This window comes from Falco cherrug, chromosome 1 (genome assembly GCF_023634085.1).
Source record: "Falco cherrug isolate bFalChe1 chromosome 1, bFalChe1.pri, whole genome shotgun sequence".
Classification (NCBI taxonomy): Eukaryota; Metazoa; Chordata; class Aves; order Falconiformes; family Falconidae; genus Falco; species Falco cherrug.
Window position 1 is genome coordinate 126,912,675 of NC_073697.1, and position 25,792 is coordinate 126,938,466.

Consider the following 25,792-nt stretch of genomic DNA (forward strand, 5'->3'; position numbering starts at 1 on the left):
ATGCAGGACCAAACTCACCGGATGCCCTTCAGGAATGAGTACTCTGTGTCAAACTGCTGCAGGAACAGGATCTGAGGCCTCTGCGCTTTACCCTGCACTTCTCTCTCCAGGCAAGCAGCATCGGCACTGGTGAGAAGCCTTGAGAAGGTGGTAACCTGGGAACGCAAGATGCAGGTTTGTTCTTTGCTCAGGAATGCAGTAGGAAGGCAGCAGAGACCTTATCATCTATGCTCCCAGACACTGCTAACTGGCTGCAGAGCTGGACTGCACCCCAAAACACACATTTAATTGCCCCACCAGTAAGCAAAGGGTCAAATAAGACAGAGCCACTTTCAAAGTAGAGATGCATCAGCTGCTCAAACTCACGCAAAACCCCCAGTTGCCAGGAAGAATCAAATACTGTTCCACAGACAGCAGAGGTACTAGATTTCTCAGGATACAACAACACACCTCCTGAAATACTCACCTCTGCGTATCTGGGCACTAAGCAGCAAGGTAGTTATCAGGTTTACTCAGGTGTAGCCATAACAGAGCCCCAGTAGTGTAAACTGGAAAACTCAGTGCAGGTTGGGAGGGTTTTGAAAGGACTCTGCAAGACACTCACCTCTGTAAAGACTGTTCGGTACCCAGAGCCAGCGTGAACATGAGCTCGGAGGAAGTCTGCAAAAGATGTGTGTTGCTGCTGCTTGAAGTAGATATTGGCCAGAGAATCTGCCATAAACAAACCCACTGAGTTGCAGAAGCGGATCACAGAGTCTGGGGTAGCACAGTTCAGCAGGGCCAGCTGGGCTTCCTTCTTTACGCAGGACACGAGTTTACTAGGAGGACATACCGGCTTCAGCCTCTCCGTTGTCTGCAGGACCACTGAGGCACAGGTATTAGAGTGGTAGCCCACAAACACATCAGAAGGGCTATATTTGTGCTTGCTTATGAAGTGCTCTTCTGTATTGGCTGCAGTGAACTCGTGCACCCACTTCTCCAGCTCTTTCACAGCTTCTCTTTGCCCCTTGTCCAGGACGGTACTGATATCCAGGTAGTGCTTTTCCAGCCTGTTGATCAGTGGGATGGGAAAGTGCTTATACACCACATCTTTCTCCTCAATGACTATCAAACGGAACTTTGGGTGTACTCGGCACTTCACCCGATGGGTGCCCAGCCCCAAATCAACATACTTCTGGCCAGCAAGGTACACGTAGTATTGATTGAGGGCATCATAGAGGCTTTCATAAAGGTTTTGCAAGTTGAGGAGGACAACCATTTGGCCAGTTTCCATGCAGACCTTCACACGGTTGATGTTCCTGCATATCTGGGTATACTCTTGGTCCTTGGGGAAACTGGAGCCAAAGATAATTTCTGGTTGTTGTCGAGCAGTAAAAAAAGCTTGTTGAAGGATCTGCAGTGCTGCATAATTCTCAGTCAAAACAAGCAGGTACCTACAATCACCATCTTGGCCGCTGCTGTAAACATTCTGTCGTATCAGCTCTATTCTACTGATATCATGAGCACGTATTTCTCCTTTTTCCGGTAACTGTGAGGTGAATATTTCCAAGGCATTGACATCATCTTTGCCACCAAAGTTACGAAGAACAACTTCAGCTATCTCTTGAGGTGTTGGCTCACTTTTGGAGTTCTTAGCTAAGGCAAAAAACATCTTTATGAGGCTGTAGTAATCACGCAGACCAAAGAACTCCCTGTCTTGGGCCCTGCAAATATTTTCATATGCATCTGCGAAGTGGCAAAAATACTGTTCGACCTGCAAAGCCCCTCGTGCTGAGCAACAAATCCCCTTTGCACTTTCTATGAGCTCTTCTTTGCTGGGGTCACCACGTGAGACAAAGATTCCTCGATTCATCTTAGCAGGATCCAAAGCCCAGTTGGAAATCCCGATGAAGCCAACCTTTTTGTGAGGAAGAGGGATATCATCTATGCAGCCATCTTCCAAAAGTGGATGCAAAGCCTTTAAGGGCATTTTGGGAGAGTCCTCTGCCAGCCCAATCTCATCCAAAACCACCACCGAGACATACTCTTCCAAGTTCTTCCCTTCCTGGAATCGAGCACAGTGCTTGAAAGTGCCTATGATTCCCTCTGGAGTGGAGAGGGGGCTGCACTGAAAAGACACCAGATGGATCTGCTTCAGGTCCTTGAACAAATCTGAATGAGCTGCTTGGCCCTGCATAGCGTCAGCCACAATGGTTTTTGCAAGGGATTTGGAGCTCCCAGGCTTCCCAACAAGAAAAAGGGGGATTTTCAATTCAATGCAGATGACCATCATAAAGACATTTTCCTTCAAGGCCAAGTTTCTTGCTATGGTATCTCGGAGGTGCACACCATTCAGGAATAAGTCCTGCATCAGGGAGATTTCTTCCAAAATCTTTTTCTGTGTATCATAAGGTTTTGGAAGGACCTGGCTGATAGTACTCCTATACACCTCCTTGTTTTCCAAGGATGCATGATAACAGACCCCAACTGCCAGCACTAAGGACCAGATAACATTGTTCCTCTCAACGGTGTTCTTTGGAGATCTCTTCTCAGCAAGGAACTTCTCCAGTTCTGTCAGCAGTAGTTTACTGCGCTTGTGAAACCACTTGAAAACTTCCATGCAGCGTTCCACATCCCGCAGGCTGACAAAGCTGCATTCATCATCCCTCTGCCTCATGTATTGCTGGGAAGCAAAGAGCACTTCTGTCATTACCTCTGCTTCAGACTGCTTAATTGGGATGTGTTCAGTAACTCTCTGTACAATCTGCTGTATATACATTTTTTCAGTTAAATTGTTCAGCTGCCCAAAATCCCAAACTAATGGGATCATGCTGGGTGGGAGTGCATGGACCCGGTACACAAGCTGTCGCAGTGGAATAGACCCAAGCTTATCCTTCGTCTCATCTGCTTTGACACGGTATCCCAATCCAGCTGATTCCAGGCGCTGAATCACCTTTGGTGTGTGCTTACGGTAAGGGTTGCAGGCTGCTATGATCCGCAAGCCAGAGCAAGAGACCAAAGGCTTCCCCTTTACTGTGTGGTCACACAGGACTTCCTTGATGCTGCTTACAGCCTCTGTTGTGTTGGCTTCATCGAAAAAGAGGACTGTGTCCAACCCATGCTGCTGCTTATTAGTTTTAGCAAGGGCTTCTGCTTTTTTGATGCTGGCATAAATCATCTCTGCAGTAGTACCTCCATGAACTTTTACAAGCTTCATGTTCTCTACCTCTAGGTAGCTTCTGCGCAGCTTGCACAGAAACTTTATAAGTCTGGTTTTCCCACAGCCTGTTTCTCCCATGATGACAACTGGGATGTTGCACCTGAATCGCATCTCAATAGCCAGGATTTTTAGCATATTGTCTGTTGTGAGTTCGTATGTCTCATCAGGGTCTATCACCCAGGGGATTCCCAAAACCATGCAAAGCTTCTCTAGCTTCTCATGACGAGGCAAATGATCAAATGCAATATTGAAGGGAACTCTTTGGAGTAACAAGCCATTGTACAACTGTGAAGTCATGACATTTCTCTTGATAATGTTGCCATTCAAAGGATTAATGGCATCGACACCACCTCTCCCATTAGGCTTCAAGTGGAAACCAATGAATGTCATGGACACACGATCTTCATTGAAAAACAAATATGGATGAGGCTCGGTCTCCCACTTTTTCCGAATGCGGAAAGGAAGAAGATCTTCTTCTGCAACGTTCTCCAGGCTGCAGAACTGCCTTCCTGAACTTTGATCGGAAATGCTTAGGGAAGGTGTTGCAAAATCCCTTGCCATTAAAATCAGGAAAGTAACGACAAAGTTTTTGAAGCCTCGCAAAGTGTCCTGGACAAAGTCAGGGTTGCAAAAGACAGAAGCTTCACAGTCTCTCAACTGAACATTGAGAAACCACGCAAAGTTTCGGAGTTCTGACCAGGAGGGATCTGTGACCCCACAGTGCAGGAGGAACTGCTGCAGGCATTCTGCTGGGCTCCCTTCCACAGAGCGTGCTTTGTAACAGAATGTGTCCAGATTGTAACCCTGATCAAATCTTTTCAGATACTGGAAAGGTCTCTGGAAAGCCTCACTGCAAAATTCCTCCTCATCCATTCCTGGGTCTGAAACATCCCCAGACCCAAGCGTCTCCATTTCTAGCACTTCCTTGGGAGATTTGCATGTTACTTTAGGGAACACATCAAAGAAATTATATTTCTGGCTCACTGACATCTGGAGAAGAGGAAAATAAAATAATGTTATCGCAAAGCTGTAGCCGTAATCTTCTTCAGTTTGTTTAATCTGTTCTTAATAGTATTCTTGCCTAGAATCACAGACCTAACTGATTAACAGCGGCTAGCCTACGCAACCATGACATCTTTTCCTCTGTGCATCGCTTCTGCTTAAAGTGCATCACAACAATTAATATTTCATCCTACAGTCTCCTTCCTGTAACATTAGTCCCTTGTTACCTCCAGACCTTTCTCAGTGCTACCTCAAAGAAAAAGAAATTAAACCCAGAAGCTGTTATTATTTATCCCTGTCACTTCTACACTCTAGTCTTATAGCTGCATATAAATACTCTAGTACTTTCAAACATGCAAAGTAACATAAGGAAGATTAGATTTTTGCATTTGTTTCCTACACACATTACAACGGAGACAGCAAGGCTTGGACTAACAGACCTTCAGAAATTACCAACCCAAGAAAACCACAACCGGTGTCATTTACTCTCTGGTTTTAAAAGCACTTTGTACAACGCCATGGGCACCACTTCATAAAGGAGATGCACAATACACCCTGATACAAAGAGGGAATTCTTGTGCTATGTTTACGGTTAGTCTCTACAACTCATGTGCAGCTATACACAAACATGTGCAAAATGACTGAGAAATTCAGAGCAATCAAGTAATGCTGTGTACATACACGTCTTGCTGCTTTCTTTGGCACTGGTGACGCCTCAAGGATTTCAATGATATACAAATGGCACTTCTGTCGTAGCCACATATTTCCATTATTATCTGTCAGATACTGCAAAACCAGCAGCTTGAATAGAAACTCTGGAATTCCACTTTGTACCTAGCAAGAAAAGGCACAAAGGTATTTCTTCTTTATTTATTCAACATAACTTTGCAGAATCATAGAACAGTTGAGGGTGGAATGGATCTCTGGCAATCACCTTGCACAACCCCCCTGCTCAAAGCAGGCTCAGCTAGAGCAGGTTGCCCTAGACCACGTCTAGCCAGGTTTTTAGTATCTCCAAGGCTGGAGACTCTACAGCTTCTCTGGGCAACCTGTTCCAGAGTTCAACCACCTTGATGCTGAAGAGTTCTTTATGTTACTTACACAACAATTAGAAAACATGTCCTAGTGACACGGCTTACTAAGAAACAAGAGTTTTAAAGAAACAACTTCTGCAAGGATCCACAAAGAGCTGCCAGGACAAGGCAGCTGTGGGAGGGATGTACTTACTGAAGAGGTGATATCAAAATGGAATATCATAGGCTTTGTCTGGTGTTTTATTTTCAGAAAAGGCAGAAGAGATTTTAGCACTACATCTTCATCCACTTCTGGTTCAATTAATCTGATGGTTTTCAGAAGTTTTTCACAGTTAGGGTACTCCTCTTGCAGTCTCTCATGTAGCCTCTTCACATACAGAGATTTCCCTGTTACCATAAAAAACACCACAAGAATTAAAGCCATCAATATTGAATACATTATATTAAGGTCATAATAGAAACAAAGGACTCGAATGTTTAAGTACCCTATCCTCTGAAATCTCTGAACCTTCCTAAAAACATTCCAGAAGACGAAAGCCTAGATCTGGTTAGAGCGGCTGCAGCTTGGAATCAAAGCCATTGCTGCTGTTGGCTGCTGAAAGCTGTCATTATCCACATAGCTTGTTTTGGTTGGACTACCTAAGGCAGGCTTTACTTTTTATTAGGACTTGAAACTATTTTATTATGTGGTTGTTTCTAAAGTAAAAATGGGGGCAGGTGCTGTCAAATAGACAAGCACCCTCAAGTTTCCTATCTTATCCTGTAGAAACTAGTTTTGCCAGCATTTGGGCAATGGCAATGACTTTGGTTTGTTGTTTACACTTGGCTGTAGTCTGCATCTGCTGTTCCTCAGATTAACGTGGGGAATGGGAAGACTGTTCCACATCCACTGGCTACATCCCATCACGCTAAGCTGTATGTAGTGCAGAAGCTGGCTGTGGTAGGTCCATTCCACAAATACCTCCCAGTTATGGATGTCTGGGTAAAGCTGTCTCTCGCAACCTTTTATACTGTTCAACCCCATCCTCAGTGGTACGAAAGATTTGTAGCACGACACAAAAGATAGGTTTATATAGCCTTCCAGACTGAAGCTAAGGCAGCAGCTATTCACAGATAACACCCAAGAGCTGCTCTGGATTTCTGAAGTTTGACAAAGGATGCAATTTGTTACCAAAACTGGTTTAGATTTTCTCATTGATCCCTGGAAAACATCATAGCACTTTTCCTTTTGAACCTGACCTTTTTCATTGGGGCGGTACTCTATGAAAGCCCAGGAATGGCTGGTAAGGAAAAAGCAAGATCTGACATTAATCCTGTATGCGTGCACTAGAAATAATTCAGACTCAAAAGTTTACAGAAGAAACTCACACAGCCCTGGACAGCCAAAGCACTTACTGGACCACCAACCTCTAACAGCAGGCAACAGCCAAGGAACAGGGTAAGAACACACCTGACACAGCAACTCTTTCCCAGTATTTTTTCAGTGATTTGCAGCTCAGGAGCTCTGATGTCAGACATTGCATCTTTGTGTTTAAATAGCCCTTGATGGATGCTTCTCTCATGACTATATCTAATCACTTTTTAAGCCTATGTAAAGCTTTGGGTTCCACAATTAAAACTAAGCACTATTTGAAGAACCACCTTCTGTTTGCTTTTCAGCCTGCCAAGTAGTTTTACTTAATGCCCTCTAGCTTTCTGCATTAAGAGACAGACAACAATCATTTCCTATGCAAAACAGACAAGCAGGCTTTACAACCCTTGTCCCATCTCGCATACATTTTCCTGTAGACATCTTTTAACCTCAGGAGGTCAGATTCATGATACCTGGCATTTGCTATCTAGTTTATGTTAATTATGTAAGTCTGTTGAAGAAGACAGGTGTCAGATTAGCAAAATGAACCATCTCTGGAGATGCCTGTCTCAGGACAAGACAGCTTGTCCTTACATGTCCTTACAGCTTTCACCTCACTCCACTGACTGTAGTCTGAATCGCTCTTTTTTACTAGATGCTTATGACTTTGAAACGCAACTTGACAAGGCAAACCCCGCTCGGGTTTTCAACACTCAGCAGATCCCACTTTGCATGTGACATCTTACCCACACCAGCTCTTTTGGAAGACACAATCCCAACACACATATTGTCCTTGAACAGAGAAGCAGCTGAGCTTGAAGGCTGAGCGACTCTGTAGTGGTGCTGAAGGTATTGCTGGATTTCAGCTAGTGGCCTCTGGGGTATCATGTGCACTTTGTACTGGCTGAAGACAGAAGGGATGTAACTGTGCTCCCTCTCACAGTTGCACAGAATGACAAGGCGATAGGTGCTGTTGTAGTGCTGCAGGTGCTGGAACAGCTGCTCTGCCCTGCAGCTGACATCATAACTCAGCTCATCTGCATACAGCATGGTGTAAATTTTCTCTCCTCTGCTGCAGGGAATGAGGCACCTCCTGAGAAAGAGTCCCACTTGCTCAGCAGTGGTCTGAGGAGTGCACAGGAGAACTTCGTCAAAAGTGGGAAGGGGCTGGTTGAGGCTGTTCATGTAAATAGCCAGAGCAGACGTGAGCACCTCAGAGCGAGGGCATGTGATGAGGTTGGGCTGACCAACATGCAGAAAATCCTGTGGAAAGTGTCGTGTGACACGCTCGCTCTCCCAGCTGGCCAGATTCTTCAGCCACCCACCAAGTGTATCAATATCCAGGCAGTGTGGAAGGAAGAAGCCCATGTTGCTCATGTAACACTTCCAGATGCACTCCAGCTGTGCATTCAGACCAATCTCCCCATCCAGCATCACTTGGAAGTCAGTAATAGCCTTCCTTGAGCTGGGAGGCACCTCATTCCTGGAGGCTCTAAGGACATCCTCCTCGGTGCAGTTGTGTTTTAGGAACGAAAGCATCATCAGGGCATGCTGGCTGGGCGTCCCCTGCCCCAGTTCCATGCACAAATAGACCAGCTGCTCAGCAGTGTAGTAGTTCAGGTAGAAATGCTGGGATCGTTTTTCATACATGAAGCTTTTCCAACTCTCCAGGAAATTCTCCACCATCTTGCAGAGGTCTGGGAGCACAGCTGCCATATCTCCTTGCCCTTCTAGCACTGGGATCGGTGCCAAAGAGAAGTCTATGAGAACACATGCTTCTCTTTTGGGTGAACAATACACATGGGCAAGCCAGGAGCGGAAGAGCATGTTCCCAGCTGAATAAAGGTCTATAAAGGCCTGTGCAAGTCTTTGGACATTGAAAAAGACCTGTGTGAGGATAGGGGAGAGATAAAAAAAGAGAGCTGATTTACCAAGATAAGTCCCAGTCATGATACCACAGGACAGACTCAGTGAAAATAAAGGCTTTGGTCCTAAGCCAGGTGTGTCAGGCCTTGTACAGTAACAAAAAATTCTCTGTGGCTTTTTACTAGCAGTATGCCCAGGAAGCCAGTAAGGAATACCCAAGCTTACTACAACACACAGAGCAACCATCTCAATCAGAAGCATCCCCAGTGCAGCTACAAAATGACAGTCCCAGTCCACTCTCCAGTCTCCAGCATCATTCCACCTCAACAAGGAACCAAAGAGGTAAGAGCATCTATCTCTACGTGCTACCATTCATCCCCAGCAGCTCAGCTGTAAATCACAGTCTTACAAGCTGACATTCAAGGCAAAATCCAGCCCTGGCCTTAACATCAGAAACCCATTGGGTCTGAAATCTGACCTCAGAGAACTTCTCCACCTCCAAGCCTTGCTCTCCCTTTGCAGACATGAGCATCAGTTTGTTCTGCAGTTCACGGAGCTCTGCCAGAGAGTATTTCCATGATGCTTTGTTATCCCCAGAGCTCCCTGGCAGGGTGAAGCGCAGGACACTGTCCAGAGAAACCTGCCAGAGAGTAAGTTATTAGCACTGATGTGCACTGAGGTTCTACTCCTGAGGTAGTGTTTGCCCAGCAAGGGGAACACTTAGGAGGTAGCAGCCCCCAAAACAAGAACCATGCAGAGTGAGAGAAATGCTACAGCACATTTCTGACAGTCACCGACATGCCAGGGCATTGTCTGCAGGAGGGAGGGAAAGCCAAGCAGCCTCACCTTTTGGCCATCAGCTGGTGCTGTGAGAACATATATTCCTCTGCTGTTGATGGCAGCTGCCAGTGACAGTGATGACAGCTCCACAGACCCATGGCTCTCTTTCACTGTTTTCAGCCACTCCAGATGTTGAGCTGAAGCACGCTGTGGGGAAAAAAAGACATGGCACTGCCCTCATCACTCTGACTTGGCACTTCTTTCCAGGATTCCATCTGTGTTCAGGACAAACAGCTTGGGCTGGCTTAAGAGTTTCAGGATGGGGAAAGAAGAAAGGAATGACTACTGGCCACAGCCTGATCCTTCTGCACAGCTGTTCTTTACCAACACCACAGGAAGCTGAACAGAGCCCCACAGCATTTCAATGCCTCTTGCTATAGAAACGTGCCCTGCTGCAAAAAATAAGACAGAGTTCCCAGCCATCCGCCTTCCCTCTTTTGCATCATCACTCAAACACTTGCAAGAGCAAATCTATACCATGTCACACTTAAAAGCTTCAGCGGCAATCTGGAGCAATCCATACTATACCACTTGCAGTTGCTGTGGTGAATTTTTGTGCCACAGAAACATGATTTTTTTTTTTTTTCCTAATAATAAGAGCTGCTGTGATGTCCCCACACAAGTGTGACTGGCTCTGTGCAATCTTCCAGCCACTCTTGGAAGGCAGAAACGCAAGAGGATGTAGAGAGGACCTGGTCCAGCAGAACTCACCAGTTTCTTTGGAAGACTCTCATCACTGTCCAGGGCTCGCCACAGCTTCTTCAAGCAGTGCATGAAGTCCTCAAACCCCGAATCTTGTCTAAGCTCATAGAGCAGGGAAGAGTAGCCATGCACGCTGTCATGGAAACACGCCACGCGGTCCACATCCATGTCATTCTCCCCAGCAGAGATGGATGCCAAGTCTACAAATACCTTCAGCTCATTTATATCTTAAATGAAAATAACACATGAATGAACAACAAATGAGGCGGCTTTAATGTAATTCCACATCACCACCTTTTGCAGAAAATGCAGAAGGAATGCCTTTGAACTGCACCCCCTCTGCAACTTCCCTCCACCCATCCTGTCAGCAACTTTACTAGGCGATTCATCCACATGAATGACATCCTTGGCCCTGCCTTCTCCCCGCATTCCATGAACACCCAGCCAGGACAGGAGCAGTGCAAGGGGGGTGTGTGTCTGCATGTAAGACAACTGAGCTGGGCAGACACAACTAATCAGAATGCTGGCATCCTGTTAAATGGATGGCTTCTGTTCCCTCAAATAACCAATCTGAGCTGAATAGTAGCAGCTGTTACAACCCTTCACACCAAGCCCAGCTATCGGGTAGGGTAGCTACTGTGCGCTGCACGAGACTACAGCAGCACAGGCATGTTTAAAGGGACTATTCATAGCACATCCCACACCAAAACCCATAAGAGATGCTTGTAACCATCAATACCAGAAGCTGCGAAGGCATAAAGCAGATAGTACTAGAAGGGATGCCAGTTTGTGTGGGGGCAGAAGGAATGCCATATCCCTGACCTATCTACCTAATTCCTAGGTGAGCAGTACACACCTTGCAGCGCTTCTCTGACCCAGCAGACAAACTCCTTCTGCTGAGCCAGCTCTCTCAGACACCCACGACGGTTCAGAGTGATCCCCTGCAGCAGTCTCTTAGCTTGCATAAGCTCAGGGCTGATTGAATCCAGCTTTTGTGTCTTGTACGATTCAAGCTTTTCTGTCTATAAAGCAAGTGGTGCAAACATTCAGTCTGAAAATGGGAATACAATCCATTCTCTAGCGGGGAAAGCAAAGCCCTCTGCAAAGCCACACCCCAAACAGAGGAATACCATCTCCTCTCTTAAGAAAGATTACACAAAAGCACTTTGTTTAAACACTTAATTTTTATCTCAAATAAGCATTGTGGGACAGGGAATAGCTCTTGACAGACTGGGATAGACTTGTGGAAAGGTTCAGATCTACCTGAGCTTTCTAGTCAACACCCTGCCAGTACAGAGCTGAAGTGGATACTTACTATGTCCAACAACTTCTCCAGGATACTGAAGTCACCCGAGAGGTTTAAACTCTCTTTGACACTGGCAATGATCTTCGCAGCATCAAAAGTTAAATGCATTTCATGGTATTGCTGTATCTGCTGAAATCGCTGAACAACCCAATCTCTATCTTCTCCAGGTCTAAGCTCACACAGAGTATTTAGTTCACTTCTGATATCTTCAGGATGACTTATGAATTCTTGAAAAATTTTATCAACTGCAGAAAGTGTGAGACTTCCAGATCTGAGATCATCATACAACTTTTCATAGTTCACAAAGCAAGGGTGGATTAGACTGCTGAAGACATTACCAAGGTCCAATGCAGAAACAATTCTCTCTTCCTCCTCCTCCTCTTCTGAATTTTCATACTCCTCTCCTGCCTTCTGTGCTGCTTCCTCCCAGAACTGCTCGAAGATCAGGCTATCCTTAAAAGAGTGCATTTTCTGGGCAAATTCTTTCAGCTTCGGGCTCAAGCTGTAGAAGGTCTGTAGGGGTCTCTCTCCCACGTTCACAACTGTATTTAGTCTTTTTGAGTTAAGATCTTCCAAGTGTTGAAATTCTACTTCACCTACATCCACTTCAAAACAGACAGACAGGTCAGAGACAGATCAGATGTCTAGCCTGTGTCCAGCTTACTTCATCTAATCTGCCGAGCTGCAAGATGCTGCTGGGCATGTGGACCCTTACAAATATCACATGAGGCATAAGCACTCACTTGATCCCTCAGATGTTCTAGGTTTACTTCCCCCACCTCTCCTCATCCTTGCTGTGGTTTAGAATAAAACCTGTTTACAAAACCTAGTCACTTTAGTGAAAACTATGTTTTCTGGAGTTGCTACTTTCAAATTACTCCCCCAGAAAACTACCTTTCACAGATGCTTGCACCTTCCTGCACATGCTCAGAAAAGTTCCGATTGCTTTTTTCTCTTTTTTGAGAAGCGTTACTTCTTCTTGCCTCCTCTGCAGCAATTCTTTCAGTTCTCTCTGGAGTAGTTCTTTGTCTTCGCCTAAGAGCCACTGGTGCTCTGAAAGAAAACTCATGTGTAATCACAAGACAGATACTTCCCACCCCCTGCACCCATAACTCAGGTTTAGATTTTCAGAGTCACAAACACCACACTGAAATGCAGACAAACAAACAGGAGCTGAGAGTTCAGTATAAAGGACAAAGGCAAGGGCAGCACTGCTAACTGCTGAAGCACCTAATCAGCATTACTGATCACCGAAGTAGGTTAACCCAGTAGACCATCCATCACTACAGTGATGCCATAAGCCTACAATGCCACCTTTGAAGGGTGCTCTTACTTATCTCCCAGATACAGATGAACTGCTTCTCATGCTGGAAAATCTCTTCCAGATGTTTCACAAGGATACAGCCCTTCTGGATGTCATTGTTGACACCCATAAACACTGAGTCTGCTGTGGCCATGACATTCTTTGCTTCATCCGTAAGTTCTTCTAGGAGCTTTGTGTTTGTTCCTATTCCAGAAACAAAGCATGTAAAACCTAGATCAGCCCTGCTTCACAAAAAATAGACAGAATCAATAACTATTCAATGTCATGATACAAAGTCCTTCCATTTCCCATTTGAAGCCCTACCCAAAAGCCTGTGAACTTATCACACCACCCTCCAGCCCCTCATGTTTTCCTGAACAGTAACAGCCAGGATCTCAGGAGCACATTCAGAAACCTTCCCATGCAGAGCCCGTACACAAAACCTGTGGAAGGAACAAGCAGTTCCAATCCATTCACACGACCAACACTTTTGCATTTTTTGTGTAGCAATAACTTATTAGAACTTCTCAGAGAAAGAAGTTACATTCCACAAATCCACTTGATCTACAGGTTCAGCAATCCAGTACAAGTCCTGAAGTTGCTGCAGTGGATTAGCATAAGAGGAATACTAGCTCCCTCTTCCTTAGCCTTTCCTCTCCAAAAACAAAGACTGAATAACTTGAGCTTTGAGATGGGGATTAAAACAAGAGCAGGACAATTTTTCTGTATTTGTTTGCTGCTCTGCAAAGTGGGAGTTGCAAGGCAGAGCACAGCTTTTTATAGACTTCTATAAATATAGCTAATAGACATACCATTAAAGCTGAAGATATGTTTGATGTCAGGCCACGTAAGCACGTGGTGCAAAATCTTGTCAAAATCATCCTCAAACTGCCCAGTCTTGATTGGCCACGACTTCACAATAATGGTTGAAACGAGCTGACTGAATCGGCCCACGTTGTAGGAAGATATCTTCTCGAGGAGATTGATCTGAGTCTGCATGAGGCACACAAGACAGCAGGGAAGAATGCATCAGGGTTTTGGATTACACTGTGTCCATCCATCTCAGGATCAGGCACTGATGTCAAGTCACACCTCCAGTGCTGAGGCATATTCCAAGAAAGCTGTATGATGTGACTGGCGCCAGAAGCCATGATGGCAAAAGCATTACAAGTATTTTTGACGGACCCTTTTAAGTGCATCCTCATTTCCTGATTTCTTGCCAAAATGTTTTTTTCGTGGTTTAACTTAAACATTCCACAGCAAATCAAGCAATGAGAGCAATGCACAACTCTCCTTCAACCACAACGCACATTCCTATACCATGCAACACAAAATTTGACTTTTCCTTTTCCTACCTCGAGGGGGAAATTACAGTACCTGGCAAGCTGCAGTTACAGCCTCTGTGGCACAATCACGGAAACATGACTCAATGGAAGACTCAAGTTCTGTAAATTGGCAGTGCTGACAGCAGTAGACTAAGATTTGGTTAACTGGAAGCTCCTGTAGGGCAAAAAGGCAATTTCTTATCAACTTAAAGTTTCCAAAGTGGTTTTTTTCCTGAAAGCATAAAGGAGTGCTGCTATTAAGACAAAAAAAGGAACTAAAGTAAAAAAATTTAAGTTTCCTAGTAGAGCCAAGCACCAGCCCATTTACCAGGGCCTGGAAGAGAAACAAAACACAAATAAATGTCTGGAAAATCTTTTCACTGTTTCCATCTAAAATGTGTGATTACTTAATACGCATCTCTCCAAGCCAAGCTTCCACCAGACAATATTTGTTTCCTGATTATACCATGAAAATCAATGCCTTCGAGAATTTTGCAACTAATGTAGAAAGGAGAAAAGATGATCCACAAGCCCGATTTAGAGGGGACCTACACATTTGGGAGCCTGGATGACAATTTCTGCACAATGAATGAAAAGAGACAAGCACCAATTTTGCTTCTGTAAGTCCCCGAGTGCTTATTTTACACCACTGTATCTTACAACTAAATGGATGGTAATTGCTTGCAATGTGCAATTTCCTTTAAAGCATTAGGCTATCACTCACTGCTGGAAACAGATCAGCACTACAGCCAGGCCAGCAGGCTACTGGAGCCTCTGACACCAAGAACACAGCCAGGTACATTTCCATGTCCAATTTTTGAGCCTCCAAAATATGGTTTATAACAGCAATGGCAATTTTTATGACCAAAGCTACAGCGTTTTCATGCGCCTATTCAGGGCTCTAGAAGCTATTCTCTAGGCAGCACGGATGACTGCCTCTCCGCTCTCAACCTGGCCCGCTAGCACTGCCTGTCGTCCCCCCTACCTCCTGAATTCTTCTCTTCAGATCTGTAAGTAAAGTCCCCTTCCACTTCTTGGTGAACTGTTCATCTGGACAGCTGATCTTCACAAATTCATCCCAGGCCTGCAGGTGAGAAGCAGACAAACCCACAACACTGAGTGCTGAGATTTAACATTCAAATCCAGAATGCAAGAGCTATGCTGAGGAGGGCCCCCCACTCCCATCCTTTCAAATTTTTCCATCCAGAGGAAAAAGAGCGCTCCCAGTTGTCAAAATGTCCCAGTGTCAAAATGTCCCAGTCGCTAAAGGAGACGTTTGGATGAACCACTTCCACTTTGATGCTGGAAACCGTGTCAGGGAGGGCTGGGAGCAGCGTGGATCGGACTGTAGGGAGCTGCTCTGCACTTTGCCTGCTGGAAGGCCTGAAGGACAGCCAGTAGGACACACAGAGTGAGCCAGACCACAGCTCCAGCTAAATGCCAACAAGGGGAAGCTCCTCATCCCAGCAGTGCCTCTTGGAACAGCCAAGAGAGGATAAATAAGGTGAGCTGTGCAGCACCCATTACAGCCCTTTGTCTTTCAGCCCAATAGTGTTTCCAACAAGGCAGCTTCTCAGCCTCAGTGCTCTGTACTACCTGTCCCCATCTTATTCCTCACCCAGCCACAGCACCTACAGTTCCCAGCAAAGAGCCATGAAACTCCAAACTATATGGTTAAGCTATGGTAAAATGCTTTTTCTATTCATATCATGTGAAAAGGACACATACCCGAGGTTCCCAGGAAAATGAGAACACCACATAGTCCACATATTCTTTCAATAACTTCTGGTTTAAAGTATTTTTGAACCAGGTTCGAGTCTCTCTCAGAGCTTCATTGAATACTTCTACCACTAGAACTTCCTGCACAGCATCTCTTGGCACCTTCTGCACACACAGGAGAAGAAGAAATAAGAACAATTCAAGCAGGAAAGCAACGTACAACTAATTTAAATAAATATTTCTAAGAGAGAAGGCCTAAATGCATCAAAACAGAAACATGGCCAACAGACACCCACTACTGCTTGAATAAAAGATGGAGGAAGGCTGGGAAAATGCAATGCTTACAAATAGTTTGTGCTTAAGAATGCTTATTCCAGGAAGTAAAGGCAACATATGTCTAAGGGAAAAAACAATCAGATATAAAACAAAACCCACGACAGCCAGCCAAGGCATTTGACCTTATTGTCAGTAAGAAGAATCAAAACCATTAAATGATTTCACAACTTCTTGAAAGTACCACAATCTCAGTTAATTTAGAGTATTAAGTTCTCCAAACTGAGAATGGGTATGATCTAAAACCAGTCTGTTTTACTATTTTTGTAATACTTCTAGATATGTTGTTCATATCAACCCATGAATGGTTTCTCTGGTACTCACTTCTGTAGGCTGAAGTTTGGCAACCTTCGAAATCATCGTGGCAGAAGCGGCAGGAATCCTGAACCACTTCCCCAGCTTCGTGTACTTGCAGGCCTTCTTGTGTAGATTGAGGCAGCAGTTCAAGTAGGACTGCCAAGACCGAGCTTCCAGAACTCTGAAGAGGATAAAGGAATAGAGTATTAAAAAAAGGAATAAAGAGGAAGAATTTCTTTTCTGTTCAGAGAAAAGAAAAAACCCACCAAATTCAATACAGCACAGCAACTAACCACCCTTCTCCCTCAGCTGACTTTTAAAAAAATGTTGCTGTCAGAGGAATAAAAATACAAGATTTGCTAATTCATATAGATACCAATGCATACATTTAAGCTAGAAATATAACCCCTCCCCTACAGGGATAGTGTAAATAAAAAGGATGATGCTTTCACAGAAGTGCACTTCAGTTACCTGGCCTGTTTCTCATCCAAGGTACGCAGCAGTCTCTTTAGAAGACTCTCTATTACCTAATAATGGAAAGAATTATTAAAAGAATGATGGAATGAAATATTAAACTGTGGAAGGAATTTTACAGACTGGTTTCTCATTAGCTGAGGGGATGCTGCGAAAGAGGGAATTCGCTATTCTTCCATACATTCTCCAACGCTTTTATAAATACACCATAAAATTGCAAAAATTATTTACTGGATGTCAGAGTCAACATATAGGTGGCTATTATTTGTACAAACAAAACCTGCACTTCTTACAATCTAAGGGTTTAAAATTTATTATTATTAGTTGTAATGTCCAGTTCCTGTTGTCCTCACACAAATACAAGTGTTTTCACAACAGGCGGGAAAATCTCTCAAACCAGCAGCACCTTGCCCATACCTCCAAGAACTGTGCAAAAACAGTTTCAGGCAGCCACCTGAGGATCTCAGGGTTAAAGTACTGGCCATCACTGACTAAGAGCAAAGCCAGATAAGCAGACCCTTCTCTCACCAACATCAACAAAGTTTCTTGCTACAGATGCACTATCTCATCTCCTCTTAGGAGTCTCCTACTTCAGGGCAACTGGTTTTGCTTTTAGCTAAATTTGAAGCTCTTTGTGCTCCAACCTGCTACCAACCACGTTCCCTCCAGTGACAGTCAGTCCTGCTAAAAGGTATGCTACAGCCCAGTTTCAGCCTTTATACCGCAGCTGGGTAAAGCTTCCAGAAGACAAACCTTAGAACTGTTGCAGAAAAGGTCAGCATTCTCTAATCTGTAAGAAACACCTTGAAGAATAACTAACAAATCACTGGAGAACTCTTCTATAAATTCAGCCAGGCTCTCCAGGGGCAGCACAGAGATCCAGGACTTGACCAGAGTCTTATCAAGCTCCATCAAGTACTTCTTTTCTTTCATTAGTTGCAGTAGGGTCCCCCTGGAGGGAAGACAAAACAAAATCTTCACATTTTCAAGGTACAAAAGGCTAAGAGTTTGTTCAGCTGACAGAGTATTCTTGTTCTCACTTCTGTGCTTTGTTCATTTACAGCTGAAGATCAGTAGAAGACCTCGAGACTCAGTGATCACAGAAGCAGTGTCAAACTACTAAGCAGAAGCACTCAAGGAAAATAAACTCCAGGTCTTGCTCAGATTCTGCACAATGCATCTCTCATGACCTGCTTTAACATACCGGCATCACCAACCACGCAAGCTGCTCCACAGCTTGCAGGATCAAGGGCTGTTTGTGTCTGAAAGGAAATACATTGCACAGCTTTGCTACACACTACAATCTCTGAATAACCAGTATGCATGTGTTCATGTATCCCAAATACCCACCATCAACATGCTATGTTTCTTACTTCTTAAAAACAAGGGAGAAAAAAAAAAAAAAATAGATAAAGTAAGGTGATCACCGCCAACTGCAGTGTTAAGGCACTGGATATAATTAGTAATCCTGGAAAACTCACGTATCTTGCTTCTTCCTTGTTTCAGCAAATGGAAGCCCTTCCAGCCTCGCCCAGGTATCTTCTTCCATTGGCAAGTAGTTATGCTGCGAAGGAGCAGCAAGGAAATGCAGAAGAGGAAGAATCCACACCCACTGCTCCACTTGCTCATCAATGCATCTCTGGCACAAGTTTGTCAGGTGAACCTTCAAACTAAAAAAAAATAAAAAAATGTTAAAGATACCAACACATACACACAGAGTAAAAAAACAGCTTTTTCCAGGACTCAAGTGTCCTGCAGCAGGGAAGGATACATCTCAATCTTGCTGTGTACCTTCACATAACGTCTGGTATTTTAGCTCAATCTTATCTCTATTGAAGTGTATATATGGTAAAAGTTTAAGATTCAAAGCTGTAATCTCACCCAAATCTCCCCACACAAACCCTACTAATATAGCACTAGGAAGTGCCAATACTCTTATCTAGTTTCCCAGTGAGCTGCCCCAGCTCAGCCAGGGACTGGGTGACACCCGGGCAGAGTCACCCGTTCTAGAGACAATTCTCTGCCTCCTTGGCTGGGCTGAAGTACTAAAAAAGGTCTCCAAAAGGAAATTTCATAGCTGCAGCTGTGCAAATGAAGAACTAGAAAATTGAGTGCCAAATAGATTGTTTTCTAACTGTTTAATAAGTAGGCACTCTGAGGAAAAAAACAACAGAAAATGTGTAATGATGCATGTCGAGAGACAAGAAGAATCCAAATATGGCATTTAAATTTAAATGAGTAAACACATGACGATCCCGACTCCTGGAGTTTGTAAGTATGAACAGTAAACATGTAAGAAGCTAGAAACTGCTTGACAGAAAAGGGATAACAAATAAGATTTTAATATATAAATAAAACCCGAATAGTTTTAACTCAATCTGCTACTCTGGCAACAGAGACAAGTTGCAGTAAGGGAAATCCTGTTTGGACAAAAGGAAAATATTTTTCACAGAGAGAAAGGTATGTGACTGTAAGAGAGCCCCAGGCAGGTTGTGCAGTTCTCATCCCTGGAGTTTTTTAGAACTCCACTGCAACCTTGCCCAGATATTAGCCCCGCTTTGAGCTGGACGTTGGAACGGACACCTCCAATGGTACCTTCAAATCTGTTTTTTTTCCAATTCTCTGACACTAGAGCGCTGAATTCCTTATTGTTTTATCACAGGGTGCTATACCTGCAGCAAAACCAGCCCAGCTAGTTACCTTATAAGTGCTCCAGTAACATACATACCTAGCAAGTCCTGCAAAAGCCTTTTCTATATCATTAATCTCATCCAGTATGGCTTGTTGTGACACCTTATTATCCAAGCACAAGAGGCTACACAGGTCAACCAGATCGCTTTTAGATGCTGGAAGCATGAAGAAGTCAACTACTATGAGAATGGTGAGCCCCAGAGCTAGTTTACTTTTTATTACTAGGTCCTCCCATGATGCTTTTGCACCTTCTGGTGCAAGGAAAGGAAGAGCAATTTTCTTCATATACTTTAGCAGTAAGTCATTCACCTAGGATAAAGAAGGGAAGAAACAAACCAACGACAACATTAGCTCCCCAACAAGTCTTTTTCTTCTGAAGCCATTTTCTTCTGCTGGTTACAGCAAGGACACTTGATAGCCCTGCACACCTCGCAGCACCACAGCAGTAACAGGATCTAAGCACACACCACCACCAGAACATCAGGAGCAACACCCCAGGACCTGTGACAGCTTGGTGCCCCTTCTTTGTGCTGCCAGCTCCCACCACTCAGCTAGTGCTTCAGCTTCCCATGCCCACCAGAGATGGGGAGTGTCAACGGACCAAGGCAGATCTCAGGAAGGGAGCCAGTGAGCTGAGCAGTTGGACACCCAGGGCTGCCTTAGGTCACCATCACATGCCACAAGCAGGTTTCAGCTTCCCAGTGGACTCTGGGTTGGCTGGGAGTCAAAGGAAGAAAGATTTCTGTCCTTACCCACAGCCCCTAAAAGCTACTCTGAAACTATGTCCAGGGAGTCCATAGTACTGTGGTGCCTGGTGAAACCAAAAAAAAAAAAAAAAAAAAAAAAAAAAAAAAAAATCACCCTTCTGAAAACCAGCAGTGACTTGAAGCACCCATGGACTCTGCCAAGCTAGGCCGGCATGCCATCTCGGGAGACTTAGAAACAAGCAGCCCTGACACCGGTCTGAACACTCAAAGACAACATGACTCTGTCATATTCCATAATTCTACCAGGTAAGAAACTTGGGACTCCAGAAGCCCCGTCTGCATCACTGCGTAGAACCGAACCAGGAGGAGCTTGTCTCAAACAAATAAAAAGAAAAAAAAAGGCAGGTTTGGGGTCAAAGACTGGATCAGGTAAGTTGGTAACAGAGTGACAGGCAGCAGAACTAAAGGGCCAGGCTTAGAAAATTAATATCTGGACACAAAACCCCTCAAGTAAGAAGATACCACATCACAGCTCTGCCGCTGACCAACACGGGATACTCAGAACAGCACCTAATTGCAAAGGTGTGACTGAAGTTCCCAAGGCAGACAGGGGCACTCTCCCAAAAAGGATTCCTGCTCATTCTGTCACACCTGAACTTTTTTTTGACTGGAAAAGCAAAATTAACCCAACAAGGTCAACAGCAAAATGGAAAGTTGTGTGTTTAGTAACAATATCTGTTTTCTGGTACCTGTTAGAAGAAAGATTACCTGCTGCGCGCCAAAGTTTAACTCTGTCCATTGCATTTCCACACCATCATGTACCCATGGGTCTGCTGTAACAACACAAAACTGCCTCAGCTGGAAGAGGCAGTTTCTCAGGTTGTTGGGACTCCAGGTTCCAAGAATGCTGAAGATACTTTCTAACATAATATTCGCAGCTATTATCTTCCCATCCACCACGCCTTTATTTTCATCACGAAATAACATATTCTTGAGGTTTTTCATTACAGAAGGCTTTGCACACACAATATCATCATACTGATGCCATTCTAGAATAAGCAACACAGATGAAAACACAGGAAAACAATCATTTGGCAAACACATACACATTTGCATATGGCTTCACTCTCTCAGCTGTCCACAGAAATAACCCCACTGACCCGTTACGTTTTCAACTTCAGACAGCGCTATCTAATAACAATGCTAGTCCATATGAAGTTAGAGATCATCCCAATATGCAGATCCAGTCAGAAAAGCTCACCTCCATTGTTGAGCAAGTTGCCTCTTATGAATAAGCAGCGATTCACAGGATTACTTGCTACTGAATGCTTGTAAATAAATTCGTAGCTCCCTTCACCACAGGTAACCCAATATTTATAATGAATGTGCTTATACACATTTACTTTTGCAAGAGTTACAGCACCTTCAATGAGGTATCCATGTTCTTCTAGACATCTAGGAAACACAAAACACAGCAAAGGAAGACAAACGACATGTCAGCTGATCTCTACACCTCCTTTTCTATGCACCACTTTGTAACAGGAATGGTGATTATTCTTTCATGATGAAAGTTTTAGAATAGTTATCTCCATTATGAAAACCCTTTCTAGCAATATGCACCTATGGGCATATAGCTACAGTCTTACGTATTAGATGAAATACCACATTGCATCCTGTTCTCAGGAGCCAAAACACTCCTGTGTGTCTGTGTGACTCAAGAGGGTACGTACTTGGTGCAATTCAGCTCACAAACAGCATCCTCCCAGTCTGTGTAGGGGTAAATGCCTTCACCCCTGATGAACACTTTATGAATCTCTGGGTTTAGTTTGAAGTCTTTGGATAATATGGCATGGAAATATACTGTAACACCTTCACTTCGGCTCACAGGACTACAGGAAATAATTAGAAGGAAAATAAGAAGAATTACAATTTTTACTTTTTAATTGCACAAATCATTATAAACAACAAATAAGATTTGAGCCACTAGCTTACTGGATACAAGACCCATAAGCTCTGTCAACAGCTCACTCAAACTGATGCTACAGAGCAAGCCTGGCGTAAAGCCTAGTGCAAAAAGGAAAAATGAATTCCTAAAGGCAGCATGAAATGCTCTGGCCACATGTATCTGGGTCACTGCATTGGTGAGCCCACAGAAATACCTCACCCAGCAGTCACCTGAAACAGCTACACTTTATACCTCTCCCAGCACATACAGATTAAGCAAAACAAGTTATACTAATCAAAATAGCACTTCACACCATTAATTTGAAGAGCTGCATGTGTGAAGCACATGTTGCTTGTAAGAATAAGAAATAAAAGGGCTATCTTTTTTTTTTTAATCATCACATACCCAAAAAGGTTCAAGTACCAAGTGTACCACGTTACCCAGTACATGACCTGTGCTACAACTCCCAATCAAACATTGCCTCTCTTTGGCACGAGCAGTAGTCTCAGTTTTAAGGCAATTCTACTTCCACATATCCAAGATACATACAGACCAATCTTCATACTTCAGTCCCTCCCCTGCCTCAGTCTGGACTTCTCTAGTCCTTCTCACATCAAATCCTGTAAGTGAAGAATGCTGGGTAGCAGTAGGGGTGTTCTGACCTTTCTATAACCTTATCCACAGGTTGCTGGTTCCTTTGTTGCTTTTTCTCCTTGCAACTGTCTGTTACAGCCGAGGCATTGACCTTTCTAGCAGCCTTAGGTCCTTTGGTCTGACTTGCCTTCTCAGTGACTTCACCTGGGGTGGTCTTTTTCTCCTTTGTGTCTTCATTCTGCAACAGGAAGATGGGCAATACCCAATTAAACAGGAGGCCCTGGAAGCACATAATCCACAGAAATATCCAACATTGCTTCAGATGGGTGGGGACACCCAGAAATCACAACATATCAACTAGCTTCATACTTCTGGAAATGCTAATTCCCCACTGAGGAAAGCTACTGGTTAAGAAAAATGTTGCATGATTCCAAGAGGAACACAGCCCACATACATTGGCAAGAAGTCAGGCCAACAAGCCATAGGTCCCCAGAGGATGGGGCATAAAGAAAGTGAAAGATAACCAACAGCAATTTACAGCTTAACAGGCCCGTCCCTAAGTGGAGCACAAACACCTGCAAAGCATGAAGATTTCCTCAGAGGAGATCCAAGAGCTCACTGAAGAGCACACCTGGAAGAGCTGGCTGGAGAGGAGACAAGGTCACAGCTCCTGGGGGTAACTGAGCAACCACTCAGTGAAAGAGCAGTGCTAGAACACGCAGGAGAGCAAAACTCAAGAAAACCCAAACCGTGTCATAGTGTTCCCAGATTTTTCTCCAGCCTTGTAGTCTTCAGCTTTACTAACAGCACAAACAAGTTCTAAGGAAACTTTTCCCAACTCAACCAAATACTCACCAGAGTGTTTGCATACATGCTTACCTTGGTAGTCGAACAGCTCGCTTTCTGCCTAGAGCCTTCTTCACTCTTCCTAGCCTGTGAGCTTTTGACCACAGGTGGAGTCTTTTTCGCTGGACTTTGATGCTCAGCACAAGGAGCTGCAGGCTTGCTTTTAGGTGCTCCTGTACCAGGAGACAACCCAGAGGAAATGCTTGCTCTCTCCCCTGTTGAGGCCAGTTTCTTATGGCTACCCAAGGACTGGGAATCTGGACCGGTTTCTGGAAGCTGGCCAGTGTCACAGTCACGACTGTCCCCTTCCATGTTACTCCTGACCACTTCTCTGCACTCTGTGGTACTTCCACCCTCCACCTTCTCCTTTGGGGCTGCAGAGCTTGGAGATGGGGCAGCCACATTGTCTGTGCTGCTCTGCTTTGGTGGGGTCATCACACCTACAGTGCTGTGGCTGCCTTCTGCAATTGCTTCCAGACTCCCAGCTTCCTTTCCCAAGTGACCCAATGCTCTGTCACTTTCATGTGTGCTTCCAGTCTCACCAGCAAGTACATCAGCCCCTGGTTTGTCTACTTCACTGCCCACAGTTTGTGCCTCTTGTGGAATAACATGTGTATCAGACAATGCTGTGGTTTGAGCTGGTGCTGTGCTTTGAGGAGGCAGGGAGTCGGGCTCCCTGGAGCTGGAAGTACCCTTTTTTGCTCTATTCCTTCTTCTTTTCTATTAAAAAAAAAGAACACCACAATGTCTGTTTATTCATTGTCGAAGAGAAATTCTTTGTCACCTCCTCCATTGCAGCTAGTACCAACATCTTCCTGCTACATTGAGTTAACAGAGAATGATCAGGAAGAGAAGGGACAAGACCAGCTACCATCTTCTATAGCAGGCGGAACTCCTGAGATCAAGAAACTCTTGAGAATTCTGGTTTTAATATTCAAGACTTTCTCAGCACTGAGCCTGATGCTCACTAACAAGACCAGACCAGTTACTGAGCTGAATTCTGTACCATTTCCCTCCATGCAGCAAAGGTTCTGCTGGGGGAGCTGTACCACTCAGCACATCAGCCGCCTGCCTACACAACACTTAATGGAAGCAGATACATCTGCAGTTTGCCTGGAAACACAGGCAGCAACATCGAGATGCAGGCCAAAGAGACTTGTGGCAATGCAGCCCAGCCTCATTGCTTTACAAAAAAAGAGCAACAGGTTACCAGCTACTCCTGCTCCTCAACACCAACAAAGAGCCTTACCCTCTTCAGTGACTTCTCAGAAGAATCACCAACCACGCACTGAGGTGCAGTCTCTGAGGTATCACTTGCAGCCGTTATATCCTCCAGCAGTGACGCTCCCTCTTCTTCCCACCCTTCCTGTGTCTCCGTAGAGGAGGGAGGCCCTCCTGCAGTGCAGTCAGGTGTGGACTCTGAGGTATTGATCAGAGCTCTTGTGTTCTCCATCAGCGATCCTCCCTCCACCTCCTTTGTTTCAGCAGTGGGAGAATGCCCGTCGGCAACTTCTCCCTTCACCTCTCCTCCAGGCTCTGCTCCTGTATCGGGGACTGGAGAGAGCTTCACCTCTCTTTCTGCAACAGAGGCAAGGTTCATTGTTAAACTGGAGAGTCAGGAAAGAAAATAGTTCTCAGCTGGCGGTGAGCAAGCAGGGTCTGCTGATGACTACACATTTCAATCGAACTGTTGTGGTTTAACACAGCAGGCAGCTAAACAACACTCAGCCCTGCACTCCCTCCACCCGAGTGGGATCACAGAATGGTTTGGGTTGGAAGGGACCTTACATATCACTTAGTTCCATCCCCACCCCACTGCCATGGGAAGAGACACTTTCCACTAGACCAGGTTGCTCAAAGCCCCTGAATGGGGGACAGAATTGGGGAAAAAAGGTAAAACTCATGGGTTGAGATAAAGGCAGTTTAATAGGACAGGAAAGGAAAGGAAAATTATAATAATGATAAAAGAATATACAAAACAAGTGGTGCACAATGCAACTGCTCACCACCCACTGACCGGTGCCCAGCCAGTCCCCAAGCAGCAGGCCACCACCCCCGGCCACCCTCCCTTGCTTTTTTGTTCAGCGTGACATCATACGGTAGGGAAATATCCCTTTGGCCACTTTGGGTCAGCTGTCCTGGCTGTGTCCCCTCCCAGCTTCTTGTGCCCCCCAGCCTCCTCGCTGGCAGGGCAGCGTGAGAAGCTGAAAAGTCCTTGACTTGTCATAAACAGCAACAACTAGAACATCAGTGTGTTA

General features: G+C 44.7%; 1 protein-coding gene across 5 annotated transcripts in view; it reads right to left on the bottom strand.

Annotated features, from left to right (window-relative positions):
• RNF213 (ring finger protein 213) overlaps positions 1 to 25,792 on the bottom strand; it is a 55,047-nt gene that overhangs the window by 24,769 nt on the left and 4,486 nt on the right. For all 5 annotated transcript variants that reach the window (XR_008729856.1, XR_008729864.1, XM_055696481.1 and 2 more), the window contains exons 2-28: positions 24,784 to 25,112; positions 23,568 to 24,254; positions 22,757 to 22,926; positions 21,880 to 22,038; positions 21,411 to 21,604; positions 20,918 to 21,198; positions 19,480 to 19,751; positions 18,233 to 18,421; positions 17,505 to 17,703; positions 16,749 to 16,804; positions 16,305 to 16,458; positions 15,657 to 15,812; positions 14,914 to 15,012; positions 13,981 to 14,103; positions 13,416 to 13,596; positions 12,634 to 12,807; positions 12,195 to 12,353; positions 11,310 to 11,905; positions 10,851 to 11,016; positions 10,004 to 10,221; positions 9,299 to 9,439; positions 8,931 to 9,092; positions 7,333 to 8,473; positions 5,429 to 5,622; positions 4,883 to 5,035; positions 605 to 4,189; positions 19 to 155 (exon numbers count right to left, since the gene is read on the bottom strand). Coding sequence is in view for 3 of the 5 variants with exons in the window: in XM_055696473.1 (XP_055552448.1) it covers positions 19 to 155; positions 605 to 4,189; positions 4,883 to 5,035; positions 5,429 to 5,622; positions 7,333 to 8,473; positions 8,931 to 9,092; positions 9,299 to 9,439; positions 10,004 to 10,221; positions 10,851 to 11,016; positions 11,310 to 11,905; positions 12,195 to 12,353; positions 12,634 to 12,807; positions 13,416 to 13,596; positions 13,981 to 14,103; positions 14,914 to 15,012; positions 15,657 to 15,812; positions 16,305 to 16,458; positions 16,749 to 16,804; positions 17,505 to 17,703; positions 18,233 to 18,421; positions 19,480 to 19,751; positions 20,918 to 21,198; positions 21,411 to 21,604; positions 21,880 to 22,038; positions 22,757 to 22,926; positions 23,568 to 24,254; positions 24,784 to 25,112 (10,075 nt within the window). In the remaining 2 variants the exon portion in view is untranslated. The remainder of the gene's footprint in view (positions 1 to 18; positions 156 to 604; positions 4,190 to 4,882; positions 5,036 to 5,428; positions 5,623 to 7,332; positions 8,474 to 8,930; positions 9,093 to 9,298; positions 9,440 to 10,003; positions 10,222 to 10,850; positions 11,017 to 11,309; positions 11,906 to 12,194; positions 12,354 to 12,633; positions 12,808 to 13,415; positions 13,597 to 13,980; positions 14,104 to 14,913; positions 15,013 to 15,656; positions 15,813 to 16,304; positions 16,459 to 16,748; positions 16,805 to 17,504; positions 17,704 to 18,232; positions 18,422 to 19,479; positions 19,752 to 20,917; positions 21,199 to 21,410; positions 21,605 to 21,879; positions 22,039 to 22,756; positions 22,927 to 23,567; positions 24,255 to 24,783; positions 25,113 to 25,792) is intronic.